Genomic DNA, 22,698 nt, shown 5'->3' on the forward strand with positions numbered 1-22,698 from the left:
AAGCTGTTGAAACTGTGTGTGTGTGTGTGTGTGTGTGTGTGTGTGTGTGTGTGTGTGTGCGTGTGCGTGTGTGTCAAATATTTTAGAATACTGTTCCATAATTATTGTGTAATATTTTTGTTATTTGATTTAAGTTGTTGAGAGACTATTTATTAAATTGGTTCAAGGAAGAAATTTGAAACAAATAGCATTGTTAAAGAATAAATAGACCTTAGAAATAAAGTACTGGCAAATAATTTCTGAAAGTGATACTATCTTTGGAAGTAGCAGAAGATAAATCGAATAATGAAATGGGAAGTTTCTTTTTACTTTCCTGAATCAGTCTTCAGTGACAAAATGAGAGAAATCTCTAAATGATGGTGTGCACATTTTTTTTGAAAATTAACAAAGTCCTTGGAGTCAAGAGAGAAGAAAGTATTTATGGGCTGTAAGGTACCCACAAAATGAAAGCAGATAGGTATTTAAGTAATAAGTGTAATTAAATAAACTGATAAGCTCCAATCCATTAAATGCAATGGATTTAAGTACAGTGGGTGTGTGTGTAATGTAACTTTCTGCTATCAGTAAATTTTCTTTTTATTTATATTTTGCATGACATTTCAGGAAATGATTCCCATTTTATAGTGCGTTTTTGTGTGTTACAAAATGTAGAGACTTGACAGGATAGAGTAGCATGGAAATCTGCATCAAACCAGTCTTTGAGGCAACGACAAGAACTGGGAATCATTTCCCAAAATGTGTCGTGCAAAATAGAGATAAAAAGAAATCTTGACAGGTAGCACAGAAAGTTCTTTTGTAAACAAGCTCCTTGTTTTTACATTCACAAGCTTCCACCAGCCATTCCTACTGGATAAAATCAGATTTAAGTACATCACCAAAAATAATACTCTGCAGAAATCAATTTTTTCTGCAGAAATGAATAATACTAATTTGCCTGTATTCTTTTCCAGAAGTCCCTTATTGTATCCCAATACTGAATGAAGTATTGGGTACCAAGCGATTCTGCCTTTTTTTGGCACTAAGAAAATCCAAACACAAGTAACTTCTTATTGGAACTCAAAGGAGGAGAAATCATTATATGATGATGATACAACTGCCAAAGAAGAAATTAACTTTATCTTGCAAGTGCTACATCTTAGTTTGTGGGTACGTTTAAGCTCAGTATTATGTAGCCTCTCTCAGATTTACGACAGGCAATCGTGCTTTTTACACAATACAACTGTTTCAAGTCTTACAAAAAAAAAATATTGCACAAAACTGAAGTTTTAAGTTATACACTTCTAGCACCAATCACTCACTGCATTTGCTTACAAACACAATTACAGTTACATCAGTGTAGAGACAGCTACTGGTATATAATTAAAAACAGAAAAATAAATGCAGACATATAACCCCTAATTGCGAGAACTTATACAGCAAAAGACAAGATAGTCTGGAGGACATAATAAGACAACAGATAAATAGCATTCTTGTGATATCTGCTAATTCCAGAAATTATTCTGTGTCCATCACTACAGTCAACTGACGGTTACAAAAAATAGCCAGATCCAGTCACCGGCGTGTGGCAACAGTCGCAGAGAGGCAAGTGAGGGTCTACGTCGCACCCTGCCGCAGCCGGTCAGAACTCGCGGTGCGGCTCCGCAGCAACCCAAACTCGTTCTGCTCCCGCCACTGAAAAATGGTAGACGTGTCGAGTGGCAGATAAAAATCTGAAAGCTACCGCTTGTCGAGGAAAAGTTACTCGAGTACTCCAAATCTGACACATTTAGACTTAACTTGTGATGCCAGTTACCATACAAAACTGTCGTGTACGACAATTTGAAATGAGAGAAACATCAGTGGGAAAAACGTATCTTAATTAAAAGAGAAATATATTAACTGTAAAATTAACATTTATATATTGTTGCATAAACTACAAATACCTCTATAAACCTGACTCTATAGCCAAAGTGAGATAATGATGTATGTAACCCAAATGAAAGAGTCCAACAGTTAGTTACTCACCACAAATTTAACATCCTTATAACTGTTTACGCAGACTTACCATTGTCAATCAAGTAATTTTGCTGTAGTATTTCTCAACTGCTGTCAAGGGCAGACTGTACAAAACCCACAAAAAGAATGGCTGCAAACAACTTTTTTATCGCCTCCCCTCACTGAGGCTTTCATTCTAATGCATTTGCCTGTGCTCCTCCATAGTTGAAACCTTATTTTTCCTCATTCTGAATTTTTTTTTTACCAGTCCACACGACAAACCACTGAGAAACAGTTACCTCACTCTTTCAATGGCCCCTCTACAATCCATTATCTTTAATATACAATGAACAACACTCTGACAGTCCTCATATTTTTCTTCCACATTCTCGACACGAACCACGGTAACTTTCTGCCATAAGTACAATCTGTACCTACACTCTGATTAAAACTACTTGCTATCTAATGTTTGCCAGTTTGTGCTACTGTGTCTCCCAGCTGCCCTTCACTTAAGACTTGACAACCGGCAGCACTATGCCACCACAGGCAGAATGCGTTTTTGCACACTGCAGCTGACCACTGGTAAATGTTGTGCAAGCAGAGAACAATAGTGAATTATGCATGAACACTGCACTACTCTAGCACTACACAATTCTAACCGACAGTTTGTTGTTGCATAACAGCGGTGGTGAATAGACTGTGTGTCACACTGAGTGCCCCCGTTACAGGAATTAAGTTAGAAGGAGTGGCACAGTTCACCCTTCCCCTTCAACCCAACCTTTTAGTGTTTGTCGGACAGTTTTCTGATCACCGTGCTCTTTCCTCTCCCTAGCTGACAGGAAATACACTCGGAAAATATAATTTCCTCTCTCCTCTACGTGCGAGTCCAATACCTGCAAGTATTTCTTTCTTAACGTACTTCTCATTTCTTCCAGTCATTTCTTTCTCATTCCGTTTCTTTCCTGTCGAGTCCTCTTCTGTGTTTTGGAAGCGTAATTGGTCTTTTTATTGTCTTTTCGTCTTCATACTAAGAAAACCATACCGTGCAGCTTGGCGCTGCTATGCACTGTGCAATGGCCTACGGAATATAAATGAAGATTGTTCATTACCATTTTTTTTATTTGGTGCTAAATCCTGTCATAATGACCACCCTCAAAAAGACTGAAGCAAGATACGAGTAAAAATGTGATGTGTTCCTAGTGCATTATTCGATTATGTGCTGCAGAGCATTGACAGCTCATGGACACTATCCAGAGACAAAAACATTACAAACAGTGATACATCAACTTGTTTGTACTGTGCGTACAGAGCGTACCCAGCAATATAAAAAATATGAGGGTTATCTGGAAAGTGGAAAGTAGATTACATTTCCACATGCGGAAACAGTGGGCAGGGCTAGCACGGCGATACTGTCGTCTGTGCGTTTGTCCGTTCAGTCGGCACGCAACTGTGCCGGTATGACATTCGTGTCATTTGACAATATAAGTTTTAAATGTGTACTGCAGTTTAAAATCCCAGAACTTTTGAAGTCCAGTCAGTAATAAGGTTTTTACTGGGAAAAAAAAAACAATAAAGTGACAAATTTAATGGCAACTGAATGCGAACAATGGAGTCATTTCAGATGGAGTGTGCCAATTGTGCATTAGGTTTAAAAGTAGGCCTAGCTAATGTTCGCGATGAAAAGCGAGGTGGACAACGTAGCACTGTGACTGATGAACTGGTTGCAAAAATCAATGAGAAGATTCACAATGATGGAGCTCTTATTTAGTTTTCCACAAAATTAACAAAGTTTGTCACATATGGTTGCACAGAAGCTAGGCTATTACAAATTTTGTGCAAGTTTGGTATCGATACCAAAAATCTTCACAGAAAACCACGAGACGTAGCATATGGTGGCATCACTGACATTTCTGGATTCTTACGAAAATGATGACACCTGGGTGAAATGTGTGAACTGTGAAACCAAAATGCAATCTATGGATGAGGGGGACACAAATTTCTCCACACAAACTCTGCAAGGAAGATTATGCCAACAGTTTTTTGGGACACGAACATATGCTTCTTGAATGAGATTTTCACTCTGCAGCAGAGAGTGCGCTGATGTGAAACTTCCTGGCAGATTAAAACAGTGTGCTGGACCGAGACTCGAACTTGGGACCTTTATTTCAGGAGTGCTAGTTCTGCAAGGCTCACAGGAGAGCTTCTGTAAAGTTTGGACAGTAGGAGATGAGGTACTGGCAGAAGTAAAGCTGTGAGGACGGGGCGTGTGTCGTGCTTTGGTAGCTCAGTTGGTAGAGCACTTGCCCGCGAAAGGCAAAGGTCCCGAGTTCGAGTCTCGGTCCGGCACACAGTTTTAATCTGCCAGGAAGTTTCATATGCTTCTTGTTGATTTTCTTGAGCAAGGCACAACAATACACACTGTGGTGTATAGTTAAACTTTGGAGAACCTAAGAAATGCAATTCAGAATAAGCATAGAGGAAAGCTGAGCTCAACAACTTTGTTCTCACATGACAACTCTTGACCCCCCAGACAGCAAATCGCACTAAAGAAGCAGTCAATGCTTTGAAGTGGGAGGTGTTTCCACTCGTGCACCATACAGCCAAGATCTTACAGCCAGTGACTACCAAGTGTGAAGGTACCGTGGAACTTCGAGGGGGAGGGGGGGCACGGGTTCGGTGATGACGACTAACTGGCTCAAATCTTAGATGGCAAAATTTTAAGACAATGTAATTTTGAAGCTCATTCACCACTACAATAAGTGCTTAAATTTGTGTGGAGACTTGATGAAAGGTAGTATTTAAGTGTGTCTTTTTTTTTTTTTTTTTTGCCTAAAACATTTTTTCTACACTTTTTTCTTTAAAATACCAAAACATAATAACTTCCTGGATAGCTCTCTCATGTTCTCACAATCCAACCTCCAGCTACCTGTGTGTATCATACCAACGTCATTACGAAGCACGATTAATCGTATTACTATACCCCTCGGAATTAACTACCGAGATGGAACCCGTAAGATGGAATGTGTCAACACCACAGTCTGTACAGCTTCGAGAGGTGCCCTACTTTTCCCATAACACGATTTGTCAACGATTTGTTTCACCACTGATGCAATTTGTGGTCTCACTCTGGCTTACTGCAAGCAGCACTTTACAGTTTTAATGATTCAAATATTCATCAGTGAAAGTAACTAACTGCATACTCCTCACATTTTGGCATTTTTTTTTTTTCAAAACTTATTCTTGGAAATTTATACTGTAACTATTAACTTATAACAAGGGTTTACACAATATGAATTAAGTGGCATACTGCTGTAGCAATTAATGTAAGGGAAAGTGTACTCACCTGCTTTGCATTTGCATTACTAAGAACGGACAGAGAATTTGCGCGCCTCATGCTGAAATGAAAAACAAACAACACAAGAATGGCCATTAAATAAGTACTTAATGTAAAGACACTACATAGCAACAGATGTCAGATAGTTAACTAAAACACAGAGTCAACAATGGTTTTAAAATAAAATTGTATTCAACACTGTTTACACTGTGAAAGGTTCTGTAAATTTGGATACAGTTAGAATCAAAAATAAATGCTTTGTTAACTTACAACTCTGCTTTAATGGAGGGACCATAACTGTAAATGACTATAATACACTGTAGAATGTCTGAAAGTTTTCAGTTCTCCACGAGTATCTGCAATCCATTTGCAAATAAGAGGAACATAAACGCTGTATTTGCTAGTGTCAAGCCAGAAACTACTACTCTTGATCTAACAGTTACACAATGTTGTTTCACAAATTATAAAATGTTTGCATTATTGTACTGTAACCTAAACCATTAATTTTTGGCCTTTATACTTTTGGCTTCTGAAGATCATTATTTTGTTGTCTTCTTCATCAATTTAACCAAAGAGAAAGCAGCAAATATGAATGTAACTTTAAAAGAGAGAGAGAGAGAGAGAGAGAGAGAGAGAGAGAGAGAGAAAGCACAATAACATTTTACATAAAACAAAGGAGGCCAACTTCCAGGTGAGCATTTGCAGCAGAAAAAACAAGTTAGCTCAGAACAGGTATGGCCACAAACATGATGCACAGTCTGTACTAAACTATAAAAGTTGAAAAGGAAGCTTCATTCTGCTTGTGAGAATCTTACAGATATTCCTGTTCCTTTGCTTTTCATTTTCTGCAGTTATGTGCTTTCAGTTATTTAATGGCCATAATCATTTGACTGAATATAAGTCACAATTTTATTTTTCTAAAGAGAGTTTCTGGTGATCTTTTTAGAACAGGTAATCTTCTTGCAGTAAAAAAACCTGTTTTTATTTTGATTTTTGTACATATTTAATGTTCTTGATTAAAACTCCATGTCAGTTTCTTCTTTTCACATTTAACTAAAGTACAGGAAAATGGGCTAAACAGTGTGTCTAAGAGGCTGACTAAACTTAAGGTTCGTAAAATATGTAGGCTAATAAATCCATTCACACTGACCACAGTGAACTGGTCAACAGTTATTTCCCTCAAATTTTACACATCTTCGGAAAATTTACATCTTTTGAAAATTTATATCTACCACAGATTATGTGATTCAGTTTACTATCAAAGCTATACTGAGAAGAAAGCCATACCTTCAACATATCAAAGATTTGTATGTTTTCATAACCTCATTACCTATAACTCTTATACAACCTATATAAGATGCTCTATGGAAGCTGAAGGATGCTATAGCATGGCAAAGAAGTGCAGTCATCAAATTTTATCCTGATGGATATTAGTGCTAATCCACTGTCCACAAACAACAACGTGATAAACCTCCTGCTGCTGCAGTAACATATTTCATCATGTCAGGTACACCCCACTTTACACTACTACACTTAAGATTATAATTAGTATTTTCTGACTGGTTCACAATTGGCTCAGATTTGTTCCCACATAAAAAAATACCATAATTTTTCATTTTTTTCCATGAACTTTCAATTCTTTTTCAGTGAATTTTGAATTAAACGGCATTCTTTGAACGTGATAATAGTTCAATTTGTACTCTACCGTTGCTTCAGGTTGTACTCAGTAATGAAATAGGCTCAGATACAAGCACTGTGGAAGACTCAGCACTTCACTCTACAGGGTGAAACACTGTAATTTTGAAACGCTGGAACACTATTTCATTTTTCTGCACAAACCACACTTATATTTTCTCAAAGTTGAAGACCACCTTGTCCAACAAAATTGTCTAAGCATATATATAGCATTTTTAATCCGCGGGATCTCCTTCCTGTATTTCTGTTTCTCTTCTGGTAGGGCAGCACACTATACCAAACCAATATGATTTTCTGTATCAAAACACAAATTCAGCCAAGAACACTATTGCCTATAGAGGCACGTACAATGGGCAGTCAATGTTTCTATCATCACTTTGGAGAAGAAACAAGTAAAGTTACATAATTTTTTGTTTGTCTGCATATACATCTTTGCCAATTTTTCCTCTTCCTGTAGCCACAGGCCAGCTACTCTGTCTCATAATTTAATAGTTTTTTATACAATTTGCTAAATTGTACCAGAACTTAAGTTCATACGAAAATGTAAATTCGATTTTTCACACTCAATATTTGTCCAGATTTCTATATCTGTAAAAGGTATTTTAGCTTAATTTCACAAGACACTGTTACCGAAGGTATCCCAAAATAGACAAGCCTGGACAATGGAGTACGAATTTCTTCTTCAAAACTGTAACATCACTTGTCTGATGTAATATGTAGATCTGTCATAAATGAAGCTACCGTTTCAGTGTTTGGGGAAAAGTGGAGAACTAGGGTAGCCTACCACATAAAATTTATAGCAACCTTTACAAACAATGACTGTCAGGAAATACTTTGAAAAAAAAATGGTTCAAATGGCTCTGAGCACTATGGGACTTAACAGCTATGGTCATCAGTCCCCTAGAACTTAGAACTACTTAAACCTAACTAACCTAAGGACAGCACACAACACCCAGCCATCACGAGGCAGAGAAAATCCCTGACCCCGCCGGGAATCGAACCCGGGAACCCGGGCGTGGGAAGCGAGAACGCTACCGCACGACCACAAGATGCGGGCATACTTTGAAAGCTTACTGCTTTCAAGTACAGATCAATCTTGCCTCTCTAACTAAAAACAAATTCAGTTAAAGTATGAACAGATTACTCAGTAGAATACTTAAACTGTAACATCTTGAAAGCCCCACCAGCTCAATTTTCTCTGACTTAAGAGGGTATACCTACAGAACACGAAACTGCTGGAGTAGTGACCTCGTGTGCAACAGCAAGCCCTAGACAGTTCCAAATTAATTTTTGACTATAAATATCAACTTTTCTTAACAGCAAACATTTTTCTATAACACTGTACTCACTCCTGAGAAAGCTAACAAATAAATATGAAGTGTAACATGTGTAGTGTTCATGAAGTGTAATCATGTAAATTGTTTAGGTCACAATGAAAAGTAAGTGACAGTTGTGGTCAGTAATCAAAGTTACCCTATACCCAGAAAAAAAATTAACATCCGCTAGTGAATTCACTGCCCAACACCACAACCAACTTCTTGATTTTGCTAGCCTTATCAGTTATCAACCTCACATTTCTGCAAATAGCTGAACATAAAGAGTGGACACTGTAACAAGAATGAATTTGCAAATTCTGGCAAGTATTATTCCAGGATGTTTTTGGAGGGTGCTCAAGACACAAGTTTCAGTCCAAACTTGTCGACGATGGTTATGTCGCAGACAGTACGTGCCTCTTGCAATATGGCAAAAGGAGACTAATGTTATGCTTACTATTATCACCAATTAATTTAGTGCAAACAAGCATTTCCACGACAATACTTACTACATCAAGCTGGTACAGTGCCTGAAGAGCGTATCATGCAGGGCATAGTGAATAGTACAACAGGTAAGTATGAATTTTTAGTAAAAGAGAGAGCTTACTGAAGAGGACTTACCTTACACAGTTAGTGCCAAGCCCCTTCATAACTGACTGACTGTTGTAACACCGAGGCTCGCAACTGCGGCAACTTACCATAGCTTACCGTGGTTTCACAAATCCACTTACAATATATCTGCCTTGGCTCAGAACCAAGTTAGAGCTTACCGTTATGAACAGTGTATCAGAGCAAGTCATGTCAGACTTCTCATAAATGTGTAAATGCAATTAGGACTGTCTTAGTACTAGCATTACGTAAAAATTTTAGTCTTAGGTAACGAAATGAAGAATTAAACATATATAATACCACAATCAAACCAGTAGGTTGTGCTGACCAACAGCTGAAATGACTAATCCCCACTTATAGACCAACTTACAATCTCTCCCCAAGTGACCAGTTATACGAAGTGTGATTAACAAGAATTGGGAAATTTGTAATTTTGCAAACTGTAGTAGTCTGACTGGTGCAATTTTTCATCGCTGTGTTGGTATACGTGTCTGAAACCTACTTGTACACTGGTAACCATATTTAATGTTTAGTCTCTCGTCAGTTGTCAAGAAGGTCACAGGTGTTTGCTTACAAGTGGCAACTACTGACTGTTTTTAAAACGAGTCAGAATTTTGCTATAAACATGGGATAAAATGTAACAAAGTTTTAGAAACGTTGAATATTGCTTTTGGTCAGTCTGCTATGAGTAAAACCATGTTTACGAGTGGTATAAGCATTTTGAAGGTGGCGGTGAAAATGTTTAAGATGAAAAACATTCTAGATGCCGCAGCACATCCACAATCAATCCCAACGTGGAAAAAGTGAAAGACATGATAATGAACAATTGCCAAATAAGAGAAATAGTAGTTGATGTCGCAATATCAAGTAACTTAATTGCCTTGAACCATGAAACCTTTTCTGTTCTTTTGGGTATCAAGCGTGTGACAGCAAAATTCGTGGCAACTGCACCTGCACTCATTTCACTGCTTGTTTATGAATTTTTGGGAAAAAACACTAACAATGCCACAGCTTCCATATTTGCCAGATATGGCATTATGCAAGTTTTTCCATTTCCAAAAATAAAGAGAACCTTTAAAAGTGCATTGCGGAAAGAGCTAAGTGCTATTCGAAAGATTAAGATCTAGAAATGTTTTGGGGATTGAAGGAAGCCTGGCAATCACCTAATGGAGACTACTTTGAAGCAGATAATATTAATGTAGATGAATAAGTAAAATAATAAGGGAGGGGGAGGGGAGGGGGAGAGAGAGAGATAGAGATAGAGATAGAGAGAGAGAGAGAGAGAGAGAGAGAGAGAGAGAGAGGAGGAATAACGTATTACCACTGCTCCTTAGTCTGCAAGCACAATTTCTGTATCACAATGTTAAAATTAGCTTCTTATAGAAGAGATTATAGTGGATAAGCTAGAAGTGATGTATTAATGGTTTATAATGGTACATCTATACTGGTTGGTTGAAACTTTCAGTCTTTTAGTGTACTGAATTTTAGGCATGTTTTAAAGCTATAGCAAGTGAAAAATGTCCTACGGTATGTGAAATGCATTCATTAGTTGTAAATTTTAACTGTTATTTGATTACAATATTGAAGAAACACTTATTTTACTGGGAGAAGAAGTGTCTATTTCACACTGTTTCAATATCATCTTATTTTCTAAATACACAACAGAAGATACTAAATGTCAAAAATAAGTACAGATCAGAAAACTGGATAAGAATTTCTGCTCCCTGACATGAACAAGACACTCTTATAATGGTTTAAATTTGCAATAGACGTTTAATCTTTAAATCTAACGAAAGTATCGCTTTTCTTACACGAAAAGAAACTGGTAAACATTCCAAGGACTTTAAAGAGTGTCAAGCGTCCTCCCATGATGAGGACAGCAGAACTATTGATCAGTGTAGTAAGCTGCCAAGTCAAAAAGTTCAACTTAGTTTCTTAAATAAATAATTTTATGGCAAGTTTCCAAAAAGTGGTGTTAGATATCTTGTATGTACATAATTTACTTTTTTTAGTCTGCTCATTCTTCAACATGTACTTAATGTACTTACAATGCTAGATTTAAAAAAAAAATTCAAAGTAATCTATTTGGAATTAATTCAGCTGTTCCTGTGCAAAGACTGATCAGAATCTTTTACCCCTTGCATTGGTCACACTATCATTATGTACAGCACAAATTACCCTACTGCAAGGAGCGGCTACTGTTGGGTTACAGGAGGAGCCTCTGAGTTCAAGCAAGACCTTACTAAAAGGTAGGCAAATATGATACCTTTCATATTATTTTGTCTAGCAACTCTTCCTCTTAGGTTTAACTGCACTGCTAAACCTCTGACTCTGGCAAGTCTGATCCACCCACAATCAGCCTGTGGGCTCACACAGAGAAACTGCTGTCACTGATCCTAAGTGGTATTACAAGCAATACTAAGCTGATGAGTACCTGACTGTGATCCTCCCAAATACCTCCCCCCCCCCCCCCCCCAAAAAAAAAAAAAAAAGAAAAACACCAAGATGAGTTAGCTCTCTTTTAGATACTGTAAACTTCGTAAGTTCTATAAATTTTTCTGTGGATTCAGTACATGAAATACATACACTGGGCAACAGTGAGAACAACAACAAAGGAGGTCTAATACAATATTGCTGTTATTGGTTGATAAGACACTCCTGCAGCTGGAATTCAGTTCTCATGGTTTATCAATGTCATCACCTCTCACATTTCTGCAAAATGCACTGGGGTACATATGTTACCACTAGTTCAAAAAATAATAAAACTAAAACAGTAATTTTTGCCCACACTAAAAGTTAGTTTCATCAACAGTAAACATCTGAGGTATATGCTAATCATACGCAAGAGAGAGATCTATTTGAAACTACAGGGCCCACCTCTGAATGCAGCTGATCAGTTTTTGGACAGGATCAACGCTCATTCCCCCTGTCCTCTGACACGACCTCCCACCACACATACCTGTTGTCTAACACGGTGCCGTGACTGTCAGCATCCCCGCCTTTCGAGAACTTCTGTATCAGCTTGGCGTTCGTACGCTTTATCGTTGTCCGCAGTTTCAAGAACGAGGAACTGCGCTGCCTGTGCTTCCCCAACTACAAAAATATGTGCCAGTATCATAGGACGGGGAATAGGTTAGTCAGTTAACAGGCATACCAATTCCCTTGAGCAGAGGCAACAGAAACGCGTGATCCCACCACCACTAGTCCAGACTCAGAACAGAGGGGTGCACTCCAATCACCACATGATAATCACAAACACTGTACCAAATTACAGCATTAGATAACATAAAAACCAGTTTACATATGTACAACAATCTAAAATATTAAAACACCATCATATACACAGCTATCTGCAAATAAAAGCTTTCCAAACACACTTAATATTTATCCGACACTTACTGTCCTCGAGAACTTTACCTAAATTATGTACCTCTTAGAACTATGTATAAGATAATTCTTGAGTATGTGTTCTGTGTTCAGCCAATACAGATTTCCATGTCACAATACTTGTATCTCAGTATCATATGTTGAAAAATATATTATGCATATGTAACATTAGTAACATCCCACAGCATAGGGACTAAACTAGACATCAAACATTATAATAATACACAAGACTGCAAACACAACTGAGTACAGACATTCTACAAATATCCAATTTTATTTTTTAGTGTTACTATAAGGAGTCATTAAAAAATGGCTCCATTTATAGAACTGATCATTTTAGGTACAGAATTATTTCCACTTCGTTCATGTGCTGTGCCTTCAAAGCAAAGATAGATGTAAGCAATTTAAAGACGCACAGCAACTAAGATGCAGTGGAAAGTTCAGAACTGTTCTACAGAAGTTATGTTGGTAGGTAGGAATTCAGAGCGGAAAGCATTATGGTAAGTCAAGCCAGAAACACAGACTGCAATCCTTTAAGTGCCCTACACCCTTATTTTTATACAAATATTCACGTATTTTATCTTCTTATCTTTTGGGAAGAAGTAAAGGACAGACAGAGAAATTTACTTCCAATATAAAAATATATATTCAGATCCTTGTATCAATGGGCTATGGTAAAAGTGAAATTCACCTCTCTTTTCCAGTATGGCATTATTGGTAACTTACCATGCATTCCAATTCAAACAGCTGTAATTACCACAGCACCGACTACCTAACAACTCACTTTTGTTATTTACCTTTGATACTATGTGCAGCAGTCACTGAAAGGAAGTGTTTTTGCTAATATTGAACCATAAAGTGCAATAATTTGTTACTACTACTACTACTACTATACTACTTGTAATTTATTACGGCAAAGCTAACAGAGCCAATGGAAAATGTAAACAAAAGCAAAAAGAAGAATGATAAAAGAAGAGGAGAAATTGCACTTCATAAAATGAAACAGGAAAAGTAAGTATCTGACGAAATCTCATATCATCATTACACACATTCAGATAGAATACACAGAAGACGTCTACATCTTCAGATTTGGATAATATAACAATACCGCTTAATAAATAACAGAATGAGTTTCACACCACTTGAAAAATTTAGAAACGAAGCATCCACAATTACTGTTCCCAGTTATTCATTCGATATTCTTCACTTAACAACATGTTATTCTATTGAACAAGTTATGGACTCTGTCCACAAAAATTAAGGAAGTGAAACAAAGGGGACACACTGTGTGGTAGGGGCAAGACAGTTGCAAAAGGGACTGTACAAATATAAGAGGAAGTGGATGAAGAAGAAAATCTGATTAGCCTAGGAAATGGAACGATGTAGGAACAGAAAGGTAAGACGATTCCTGTTTACCATCTTGTCAATAACATGGTCATTAGAGATTAAAGTAACCCTCTGTCACGGGAATTGTGCTGAAATCTGCATATTCCAAGAAACCGTAAAATCTAAATTGCAATATTGGGTTTTGATACCAGCTCCTTCCCAAATGAAAGTTCAATGCCTTAACCACTTTGCCACCTTGCTAAGTATATAAGAACAGCCTAAGGGGAAAGGACTAGGGACAGAGCAAGTGGGTGGATGAAGTGGGGCAGGTTGAGAAGAAAGCAGTGTGTGACAGTATAACTAAACAAAGATAAAGTCTGAAATTGTATTACATGATGAACAAAGCACTATCTCTTCATTAAATTAATCCTCTGTAACACAAACATGCAATATGTAATTTGTTCATCAGGAGTAACTGTATGTTAGCGATGACAGAAAGCCCTATGTTGCAATACTGCAACCTCCACTTAAATAAAACGAATTCCCAAAAACTACAATTTACACTACTGTAGATAATCATCTTCATTTATCTTCAAAATGAATGTTTCTAATGAACAGAATTCCACAATTCTTATGGTGCACTGACAGAACAAACTTCTGCAAATATACTAGCATCATATGGGGCATAATATTGTTTCCGATACAAATCAAATAGAATATTTGATCTGAAACGGTAAAGAAGCTGAGCAGACACCTATGAGACAGAAAAGGGAAAGTAATAGTTCCACCCACAAACTACAAGTTAATAAAGAAATGAAGTTCAATACACAGTGTACCACAGAAACTTAGGCAGGCAACAACCTGGTAATTTCCTAATACTGATCAACATCGAAAGTTTTTAACATATTTAATATGAAGAAATGTTCCATACCCCACTTTTAATACTGTGTAGCAGAACTTTAGCACAAACTTTCACCAGTAAAAAATTCATTTTGAAATGAGAATCAGTATACCCGTTTTTCACATGATGCACAACAAAGAACGTGGTTTTTTTCCTCTACATAACTTATGGTAATTTCTTTGTATGTGGAAGATTAAAGCTAGTAAAATGTACAATTACCATGTCACATATGGCTCTTCACATAACTGAACTACATATTAGACGCGAATCACCCAGTGAGTCAGTAGGGTCTACTGAGACAAAGAAAGATTATTTTAACTACTTGTGCAACTATTTTTGTTGAGCTATGCTTGTGTGTGTGTGTGTGTGTGTGTGTACACACATCTACATATACATGCAGTATAGCACCACACACTACTTTTTTAGAAGGTTATTTCCTCTGCAGAAGCAGCCAATGAAATACCTAATAACCCTCTATTACAAAACATAATATTAAACATTATTCATGTGAGTTACTACTCATGTTTGCTATCAATGCATTAAGCTATTGGCAGTCTTTTTGGTGTTATATAGGCAAAATATTTTCTGAAATTTTGCACGAATACACACACATCACACGGTACTCTGCTCTGGTAATGTACAGAGAACACGAAAATATCATTATTCAAGCATGGTGACCACTAAGTTACTAGTATGTTGCCATTAAAAAATACATTGAGCACAATATTACAGTAGCTGTGTAACTCCACTGTACTTCAGACGTTAATGAACAACAAGACGGTACAGTAACCAAACAACTACATTATGCCTGCAATGTACACCACAGTTAGTATGTCACATGTTAGCTCTTTACAATACAAACAATCCTCCTCCTTACGTCTTGCACACAATGATATTTATCACAACCAATAATGACGGAGGACTGATGAACAGCCATCAGTAAGGCAGAATGCTCAGTGGCGACAAACCGTGTGGAGATGACTGAATGACTCAGATTAAGTTGCAAAGAAACACACATTGTTTTCAGTTTTTTCGGATGAAGTGATGAAATGCTTAGTAGCTATCAATATTAGTTTTTAAGTAAATATCCTTCAGTTGGATCCATCATCATCATCATCATCATCATCATCATCATCTGTTGCGGTGTATCTGTTTAAACTCTTGACTGATATAGAATTTTAGAGCATAATAGTTACCCCGGTAATGGATTTGCATTTACTATAACACCCCTTGTTCACAATTTTGAATATGTGACACTGTAATCGAACGGATGAACCTCTTTAATCTCTTTCATTTTCATTCATCCATCCATCCATCCATCATCCATCATACTCTGTAGATATGATCAAGAAGGTTCCCTTGTGGGATGTGAAATGAGTCAATTTATGTATTAACAAAAGACAAAGCATTCTTAGAAAAAATGTGTACACTGCACTATTCATGAACTATCATTATGAAAGTTTATATTGAAACTTGAAGAAAATAAAACTGATGCCAGCCAGTGTCCTGTAGCCAAATATTTTTGGGAAAGAAACACTATAGACTTGATAGGTTCCTGATGTCTTAAACAATAAGCATTACAGTCTCCATCAGTGACTTCTAAAGTCTCGAGGTACAATATGCCATCACTCCATCCACCTTTTTTCATTCAGACTAGAATGTGTCTGCTCTGTTGCTTCATCATCTTTCCTCCAATTTTCTAATCAAATCTTACACTAGAATTTTCTCTGTGTGTGTTCATGTTTGCCATCCTTTCTTTTTATTTTATAAAATTTCTTGTATGCAACATTAGGTTCCACTCTTGGACTTTGCAACTACAGCCATTGTGTCAGTCGGAATACTCCGGAATTTCTATTTCAGCTATTAGTCCATTACTACTTTCTGGTCATTTACTATACTTTATCTACACAACTACATAAAGACAAGTTGTTCTTTAAGACTGTCATCAAAACTCCTGAAAAGTTCTTTACCAATTTATTTCAAATTTTTACACGACACTAACAACCATTCAGACGGATATAAGCTATACAGTGTTTTAAACAACAACTGTGCTGTGGAAATGTGCAGATCTGACTGCCTTCTCAAAGTCAGTTTCATCTATGCTAGAGCATTACACAATTTGTTTCTCCCACATATTTTTTCTCCTGACATGTATTTTCAAATAATTTTATTCATAACAATGTGCTGCTTTGTTTTTTCTCACTGTTTTCTTTAAAACAGGAAAGTTTTATTTATGGCTTACCAGCTTACGATTAGCATACTACTATCGAATCTGTATCGTCCAAAACTTTGCAATCCTATCTGTTCACAGATTAAACTATGTAAGTATTGAAGGTACTAGCCCGATAAATCCAACAGCTGGAAAGGCGTGCCTCATACTTCCTATACAATTTATCCCAAACAATTTACCCATTTGTGTTAAGCAAATTGAATTTCAAATCTCTGTTTCATTTACAATAACAATAAACTGGGCTCAAGCCCCGAGACGCAGCTAAGAGGATGGACGGGGAAGGGAGGAAGGGGGCACAGAGAAGGGAGTAGTAGATGGGATGGGCAGAGAAAAGAGGAAGGTGGTGCAGAGGAGTTTAGAATATACATAGAATTCTAATACATATTTAGCAATTGCGAAACACTGCGGGGTTCGTTAGTCTCTTACATGACTCAACTGATTCAGTATCTATCGATGCACTTTTTAAAATCATTATCCTGTTATTTATATCAAGAAACTTGCAGAACTTTTGAAACTATACAAAAAAAAAAAAAAAAGCTTCTTTGGTAGGGGAGGGATAGCGGGAGGGGTCTACTGCCAGCTTTGATTTTGGAGTACCTACATTCTCAACTGCCAGTATTATCATACAAGAGTTGCAGTATCTTCGGAATCAATGTCAAGATGAGAGAATTTAAGCACCTGAGCACCATTTTCGTGGAAGAGTCATACTGCCAGATAGAGATAAATGCACGAATGTAACTGGAGGACCATTCTTGTTAGTCTGACATGACTCAAGAAATTAACCTCTCTAGATATACAGAACATATATGTGTTAACTATGGAGTATCCTGCAACAAGACACACCTAAAACTAATGTTTTCAGGCAGAAATTTAGAAAAATGTTCTAGCCAGTACAAAATGAAAGATTTGATAAACAGTCAGATTTAGCCCAAAAATCGTCAGTTACACGAGATGCAAGTGTCTTCCCTCCCGCAGGTCACATATTTAATGGACCCACACTGACGGCTTGTTGAAATGTTCCATTTTATTCCCAGAGGAAGATGAGCCCAAGGCAGATGTGGAAGCAGTTCTGTTATTTGTTGCCAATCCGCGTTCATGAAGATAGTGACAGAGGAAAAAGAATTGGGACAAAGTCTAGGGAAAGCACTGCACCTGTGCACCTGATTGCAATATTGATATGACTGAAAAACTGCACTCTGAAGATGGCCAGCCGTGTAAACGGCCAGCCGTGTAAACGGCCAGCCGTGTAAACGGCCAGCCGTGTAAACGGCCAGCCGTGTAAACGGCCAGCCGTGTAAACGGCCAGCCGTGTAAACGGCCAGCCGTGTAAACGGCCAGCCGTGTAAACGGCCAGCCGTGTAAACGGCCAGCCGTGTAAACGGCCAGCCGTGTAAACGGCCAGCCGTGTAAACGGCCAGCCGTGTAAACGGCCAGCCGTGTAAACGGCCAGCCGTGTAAACGGCCAGCCGTGTAAACGGCCAGCCGTGTAAACGGCCAGCCGTGTAAACGGCCAGCCGTGTAAACGGCCAGCCGTGTAAACGGCCAGCCGTGTAAACGGCCAGCCGTGTAAACGGCCAGTATGTTGTGGTTTTTCATTATGTAGGTGTCTAATAATTGTAAACTGACTGACTCCACATCATAACAACAGTTCTGGGATCACATTAGCTTCATCTGAAAGTTACAGAATTAATTACTATTCATTAAGAAAAGTAAATCTGGTAAATGTTGTCAAGAAAATTGTGCAAGGTGAAAGAAACCAGACACCAAGGAGGAGGAATACATCAATTTGTCACCTTTAATTGATGAACAACAACTGTACAATGCAGACAGTTCTAGATGAGTGCAGAAATGAAAGAATATAATTAGTCAGTCTGAAATCTATGTTAAAGACGACATATATTTGCTTTAGCTCAAAGAAAATAACTGATTGATGAGGCTCTGCATTTACATCCAAAACAGCAAGACCCTAGAGCTCAAAAAAGAACTGGAATTTGATGGCAGCTGGCAACTAACACTCGACTTGCTGAAATATGTCACAATGTTATTTTAATCAAAGTAGACATACATCTCATGATTGACACTCTCAAGGCCACAAATAGCCTCCCACTTTCCAAATTCAGATATTGTACATGGATTTGGGTTTCACCAAGGACGTGTTAGCAGACTACTGGTTATCCGGTGCCTGGTGCTGCCACATTTCTTACCCTTGGCAAAAGCAAATATGTAAAATCTCAAAAACAGATCTCCGAGTGCACAAAGAAAATCCTACAACTGAAACATACTGAGGAGTATAATTAACAATGTCCACTGCCCATGTGGCCATACGATCAGTGTTGCTAGCGACTGATGCGGAGGCCTCGCGTGTGGTTTCAGGAAACCAGATGAGGAAACGGGCCTACGCAGACTCCAGTGATTAAATGAGAAATGGCTTGAAAGTAAACGTACTGTTCAAAAAAGTTAACAGTGTATTAGATCGTGCTGTCTACATTCCCTTAACTGCATCATATCTATGAGGATTATTCAAGAACCACCCCCCCCCCCCCCTCTCAACCACTCTTTAAGCATCATCAGCAATTTTCTTATTGCAGTGTTATTTGGGACCACTGTACAAGCCAGCATGAAAACAAGTTCAACAAAACTAATAAAGAGGGGAATGGAGGACCATGAATTAATACAAAAAAGTAACAAACAGAACGCTTAATTCAATAACAAAATATTTTATTAAAAACAAAAATACAACAAAAAATTACAACCTTTGAGATGCTACTGAATAGAGACTATTAACCAGCAAAATTATGCACTTTTCAAAGGTTTTATTGATTTCATTTACCACAAACATCAGTGGCTGCTGAAGGCTGTGTGTTCTATACAGCTGAAGATTACAAGGAGATACCCAATCCAGTGTCAGTACGATTGACATAATCTGAGTTCAGTTACATTAAATTTAAATATAGCCATCATGAACAAGATGTTTCTGTGCTGCTAAAAATGTTTCTCAGGAACAGTTTCAGCAAGTTAAATTATGAAGCCAGCCAAGATACACTATCTACAAATTGGTATTCGCCCTTATAGAAGCTAACCTTTGAACTGCCTTCTGAAGTTTGGGTTACTCTTCAACCTATATTGCCACTATCTTAATACCCTTGGTCCCTCCCACCCCCTCTCGCCCTCTCGCATTCAAATAAAACTGACAAAATAAATCTAGAAACAAAAGCTACACATACTATTAATGGGTGATTTTCGATATGTTTGGAGGCTCAGTTATAGCAGTCAGTCAATCCATCCCATCGAACATTAATTTCCTCGTTTCAAACTGAGAAATAACTATCATGCAAAAATATCTGTGTGTGCATTCCAGTTTTATGCATATGGCACAATAAAGAAAATGTGAAGAGCAAAACATGAAAAATAGCCTTCAGCAGACTACTATGTCCCGTAGTAACCATTTGAGGAGGAAACAGAATGTAGTAATAATGAAAGAATGTATTTCATAAATAATTACAATAAAATAAATCGGGCAAAGTGCTAAAATAAAAGAATTTTTAAAAAGATCTGTCTTCAAGCAATTAGAAATAATGCAAGATGTAAGACCACTTCCAAATTTTACCAAATTCTGCAAACAAACAAATGTCCACTATCTGTAAATAGCAGGTCACATCCACTTCGAGACATCAAACATTTTATTCATTCCCTTCTTCATTGGCAAAGAATTTTTACTTTAAACAGCACTATAGCTATTATGGTTTTTTGATAATCAACTCCTCACTAGTCATTTTCTTATTACAGTTAACAACAATATTAATAAAAGCTTTGAAGCAGTTCAACAGTATTCACAAAGTATCTCAACAATACAATATCAGGATTCCAACTGCAAATACAATGGAAGCAACATGAGGACATCACAGAAAATAATTGTCCAAATCATTGGAATTAAAGCCTGAAATTGCTTCCTGCTAAAATCTGCAATGTTAGCTAACCGCAGACTTACTAAAAGAATGGAAGCCACAAACACTTCTTTTACAATTACTGTACATCAACATTATCAATTAAAATATACATGGCAAGATCAACAGGCATCTGTCACATTAAGCACCACTATGTATTTCACCAATTTCAATCATTACCGAACAAAATGTCTTCTGGAGCAATCTATCATAGAACAACATTTTTAAAATCAGTCGCTCAAAAGAACCAGTCACACTATCAACTATGACACAACCAAAAGCCTCTACAGGCAATTAAACTGTAAGTAGTTTTCAAAAAAATAAACTTACACTCATTATCAGATAAACAACTGATTTCTATTACTAATACCCAGCTATATTTACAAACTAAACAGTGAAAAATATTGTGCACATGTCTGAATGTAAGACCACAAGAATACAGAAGTAAATTACTTTGTGTAACATAAGTCATACAGTACTTGGTAGTACACATCTGCATTCAACACACCTTCGGAAGACATACAAATACTGCATTTCCATTACCTTCGTAATTGTTTTTTTACAATGAGACAGGGCAAGAAGCCACCACTTACCAAAAGCAAGTGGCAAGGATAAGAATGAGAAATCTGATAGAAATCACAATTGCACTGCAATGGTTGCCAGCTGGAGAGCTTCATAAATTTAACTACACAGATACATAAAAGTAGCTACAAATACAATTCACAAGAAGCTGTACTATGCTTTTGGCGAGTGAAGGCAAAACTCCTGTCTCAGAAATCGTATACTGTAATGGTATGTACTGTTCGTAACACTTATATTTAGTATAAAATTGCAAACAGGAAGGTATAAAAATTGGGTCAACAATCGAGACATCGCTAGAAGTAACTACATTCTTTCCAAAGGAATGATAGGAGAAAATCTCCAATGAAGAAAATTTAATTAGATATGTGCAAACAGTTTGTGAGGTTTCCTCCTCAGACCGTCTAAGAATATGAGAAAAATGTTCTAAGAGACACCAGTAAACTGTATTTATTAGCTTCCATTAACCAAAATGTCCCATTCACTATGTGCAAAATTCAGCAGCTAATACGGTCACAAACGTTATTGCCGCATTTTGCTAAATTCAGAGGGATGACAATAAAAAACCAGCTTCTTTACTTACTTAGTTGGTCCCCACCCCGAGAGAGAGAGAGAGAGAGAGAGAGAGAGAGAGAGAGAGAGAGAGAGAGAGAGAGAGAGAGAGAGAGAGAGAGAGAGAGGGGGGGGGGGGGGGGGTGGAGAGATGTGGAGGTGGAGGTTGGTGAAGGGGGGAAGGAGGGTTCACTAGGATACTAAACCATAAACTATTGAAAATACAGGCATAGTAGGAACTCAAAAGTCTGTAAGCTGCATAATAACTGGTTGACCAAGTTAGAGATAAATCTGCATGCAAATGATGCAAGGCAAAACAGGAGCACAAACTAAATACACAGCTACACACTGCCTAATGGTCAGAAACAGCGAAAAAGTGTAACAAAGTGCTGTATAATGATTAGCAGAAATGATTTTATTTTCTGAAAGTGAGGCAACAAAATAAACAGATAATAGAGAACCGTAGACTCTTGCAACTCTCACTGATGAGTATATTTCTGAACCTGCAACTCTCGTGATGTCTAATTGTTGTCTCTGCACTAATTCACACAATGAATACTATTCGAAAGAAAGATGTCAAATACAATAATCTCTCATTAAGAACTGTTGTCAAACATTTTAAATGCTGATAATATTATTCATCTGACAGTTGTGAAATGATAGGTTTATATTGGAACTCTGAAAAAAAATTTCAAATAAGGGTAAACGTAACTGCCCCCTACCCTTGCAGCTGTGGACAGTGGGTGAGAGGTGAAATGGTTGGGGGTGCGGTGTGGGGGAGATAATGTACAACGGTATTGGTACAACTGAGCAACACATCTAATGAAATAAATAAAAAGTCACCTAAGCAAAAA

At 37.4% G+C, this 22,698-nt stretch overlaps 1 protein-coding gene across 4 annotated transcripts in view; it reads right to left on the reverse strand.

Annotated features, from left to right (window-relative positions):
• Positions 1–1,088: 1,088 nt before the first annotated feature.
• LOC126425087 (kinesin light chain) overlaps positions 1,089–22,698 on the reverse strand; it is a 431,165-nt gene continuing 409,555 nt past the window's right edge. For 3 of the 4 annotated variants that reach the window (XM_050088000.1, XM_050088002.1, XM_050088001.1), the window contains 3 exons: positions 11,885–12,018; positions 5,318–5,369; positions 1,089–1,671 (listed from right to left, as the gene is read on the reverse strand). In XM_050088000.1, the coding sequence (XP_049943957.1) occupies positions 1,594–1,671; positions 5,318–5,369; positions 11,885–12,018 (264 nt within the window). In that variant the 3' untranslated portion in view covers positions 1,089–1,593. The remainder of the gene's footprint in view (positions 1,672–5,317; positions 5,370–11,884; positions 12,019–22,698) is intronic. The other variant, XM_050088004.1, reaches the window with a different exon arrangement.

This window comes from Schistocerca serialis, chromosome 10 (assembly GCF_023864345.2).
Source record: "Schistocerca serialis cubense isolate TAMUIC-IGC-003099 chromosome 10, iqSchSeri2.2, whole genome shotgun sequence".
Lineage (NCBI taxonomy): Eukaryota > Metazoa > Arthropoda > Insecta > Orthoptera > Acrididae > Schistocerca > Schistocerca serialis.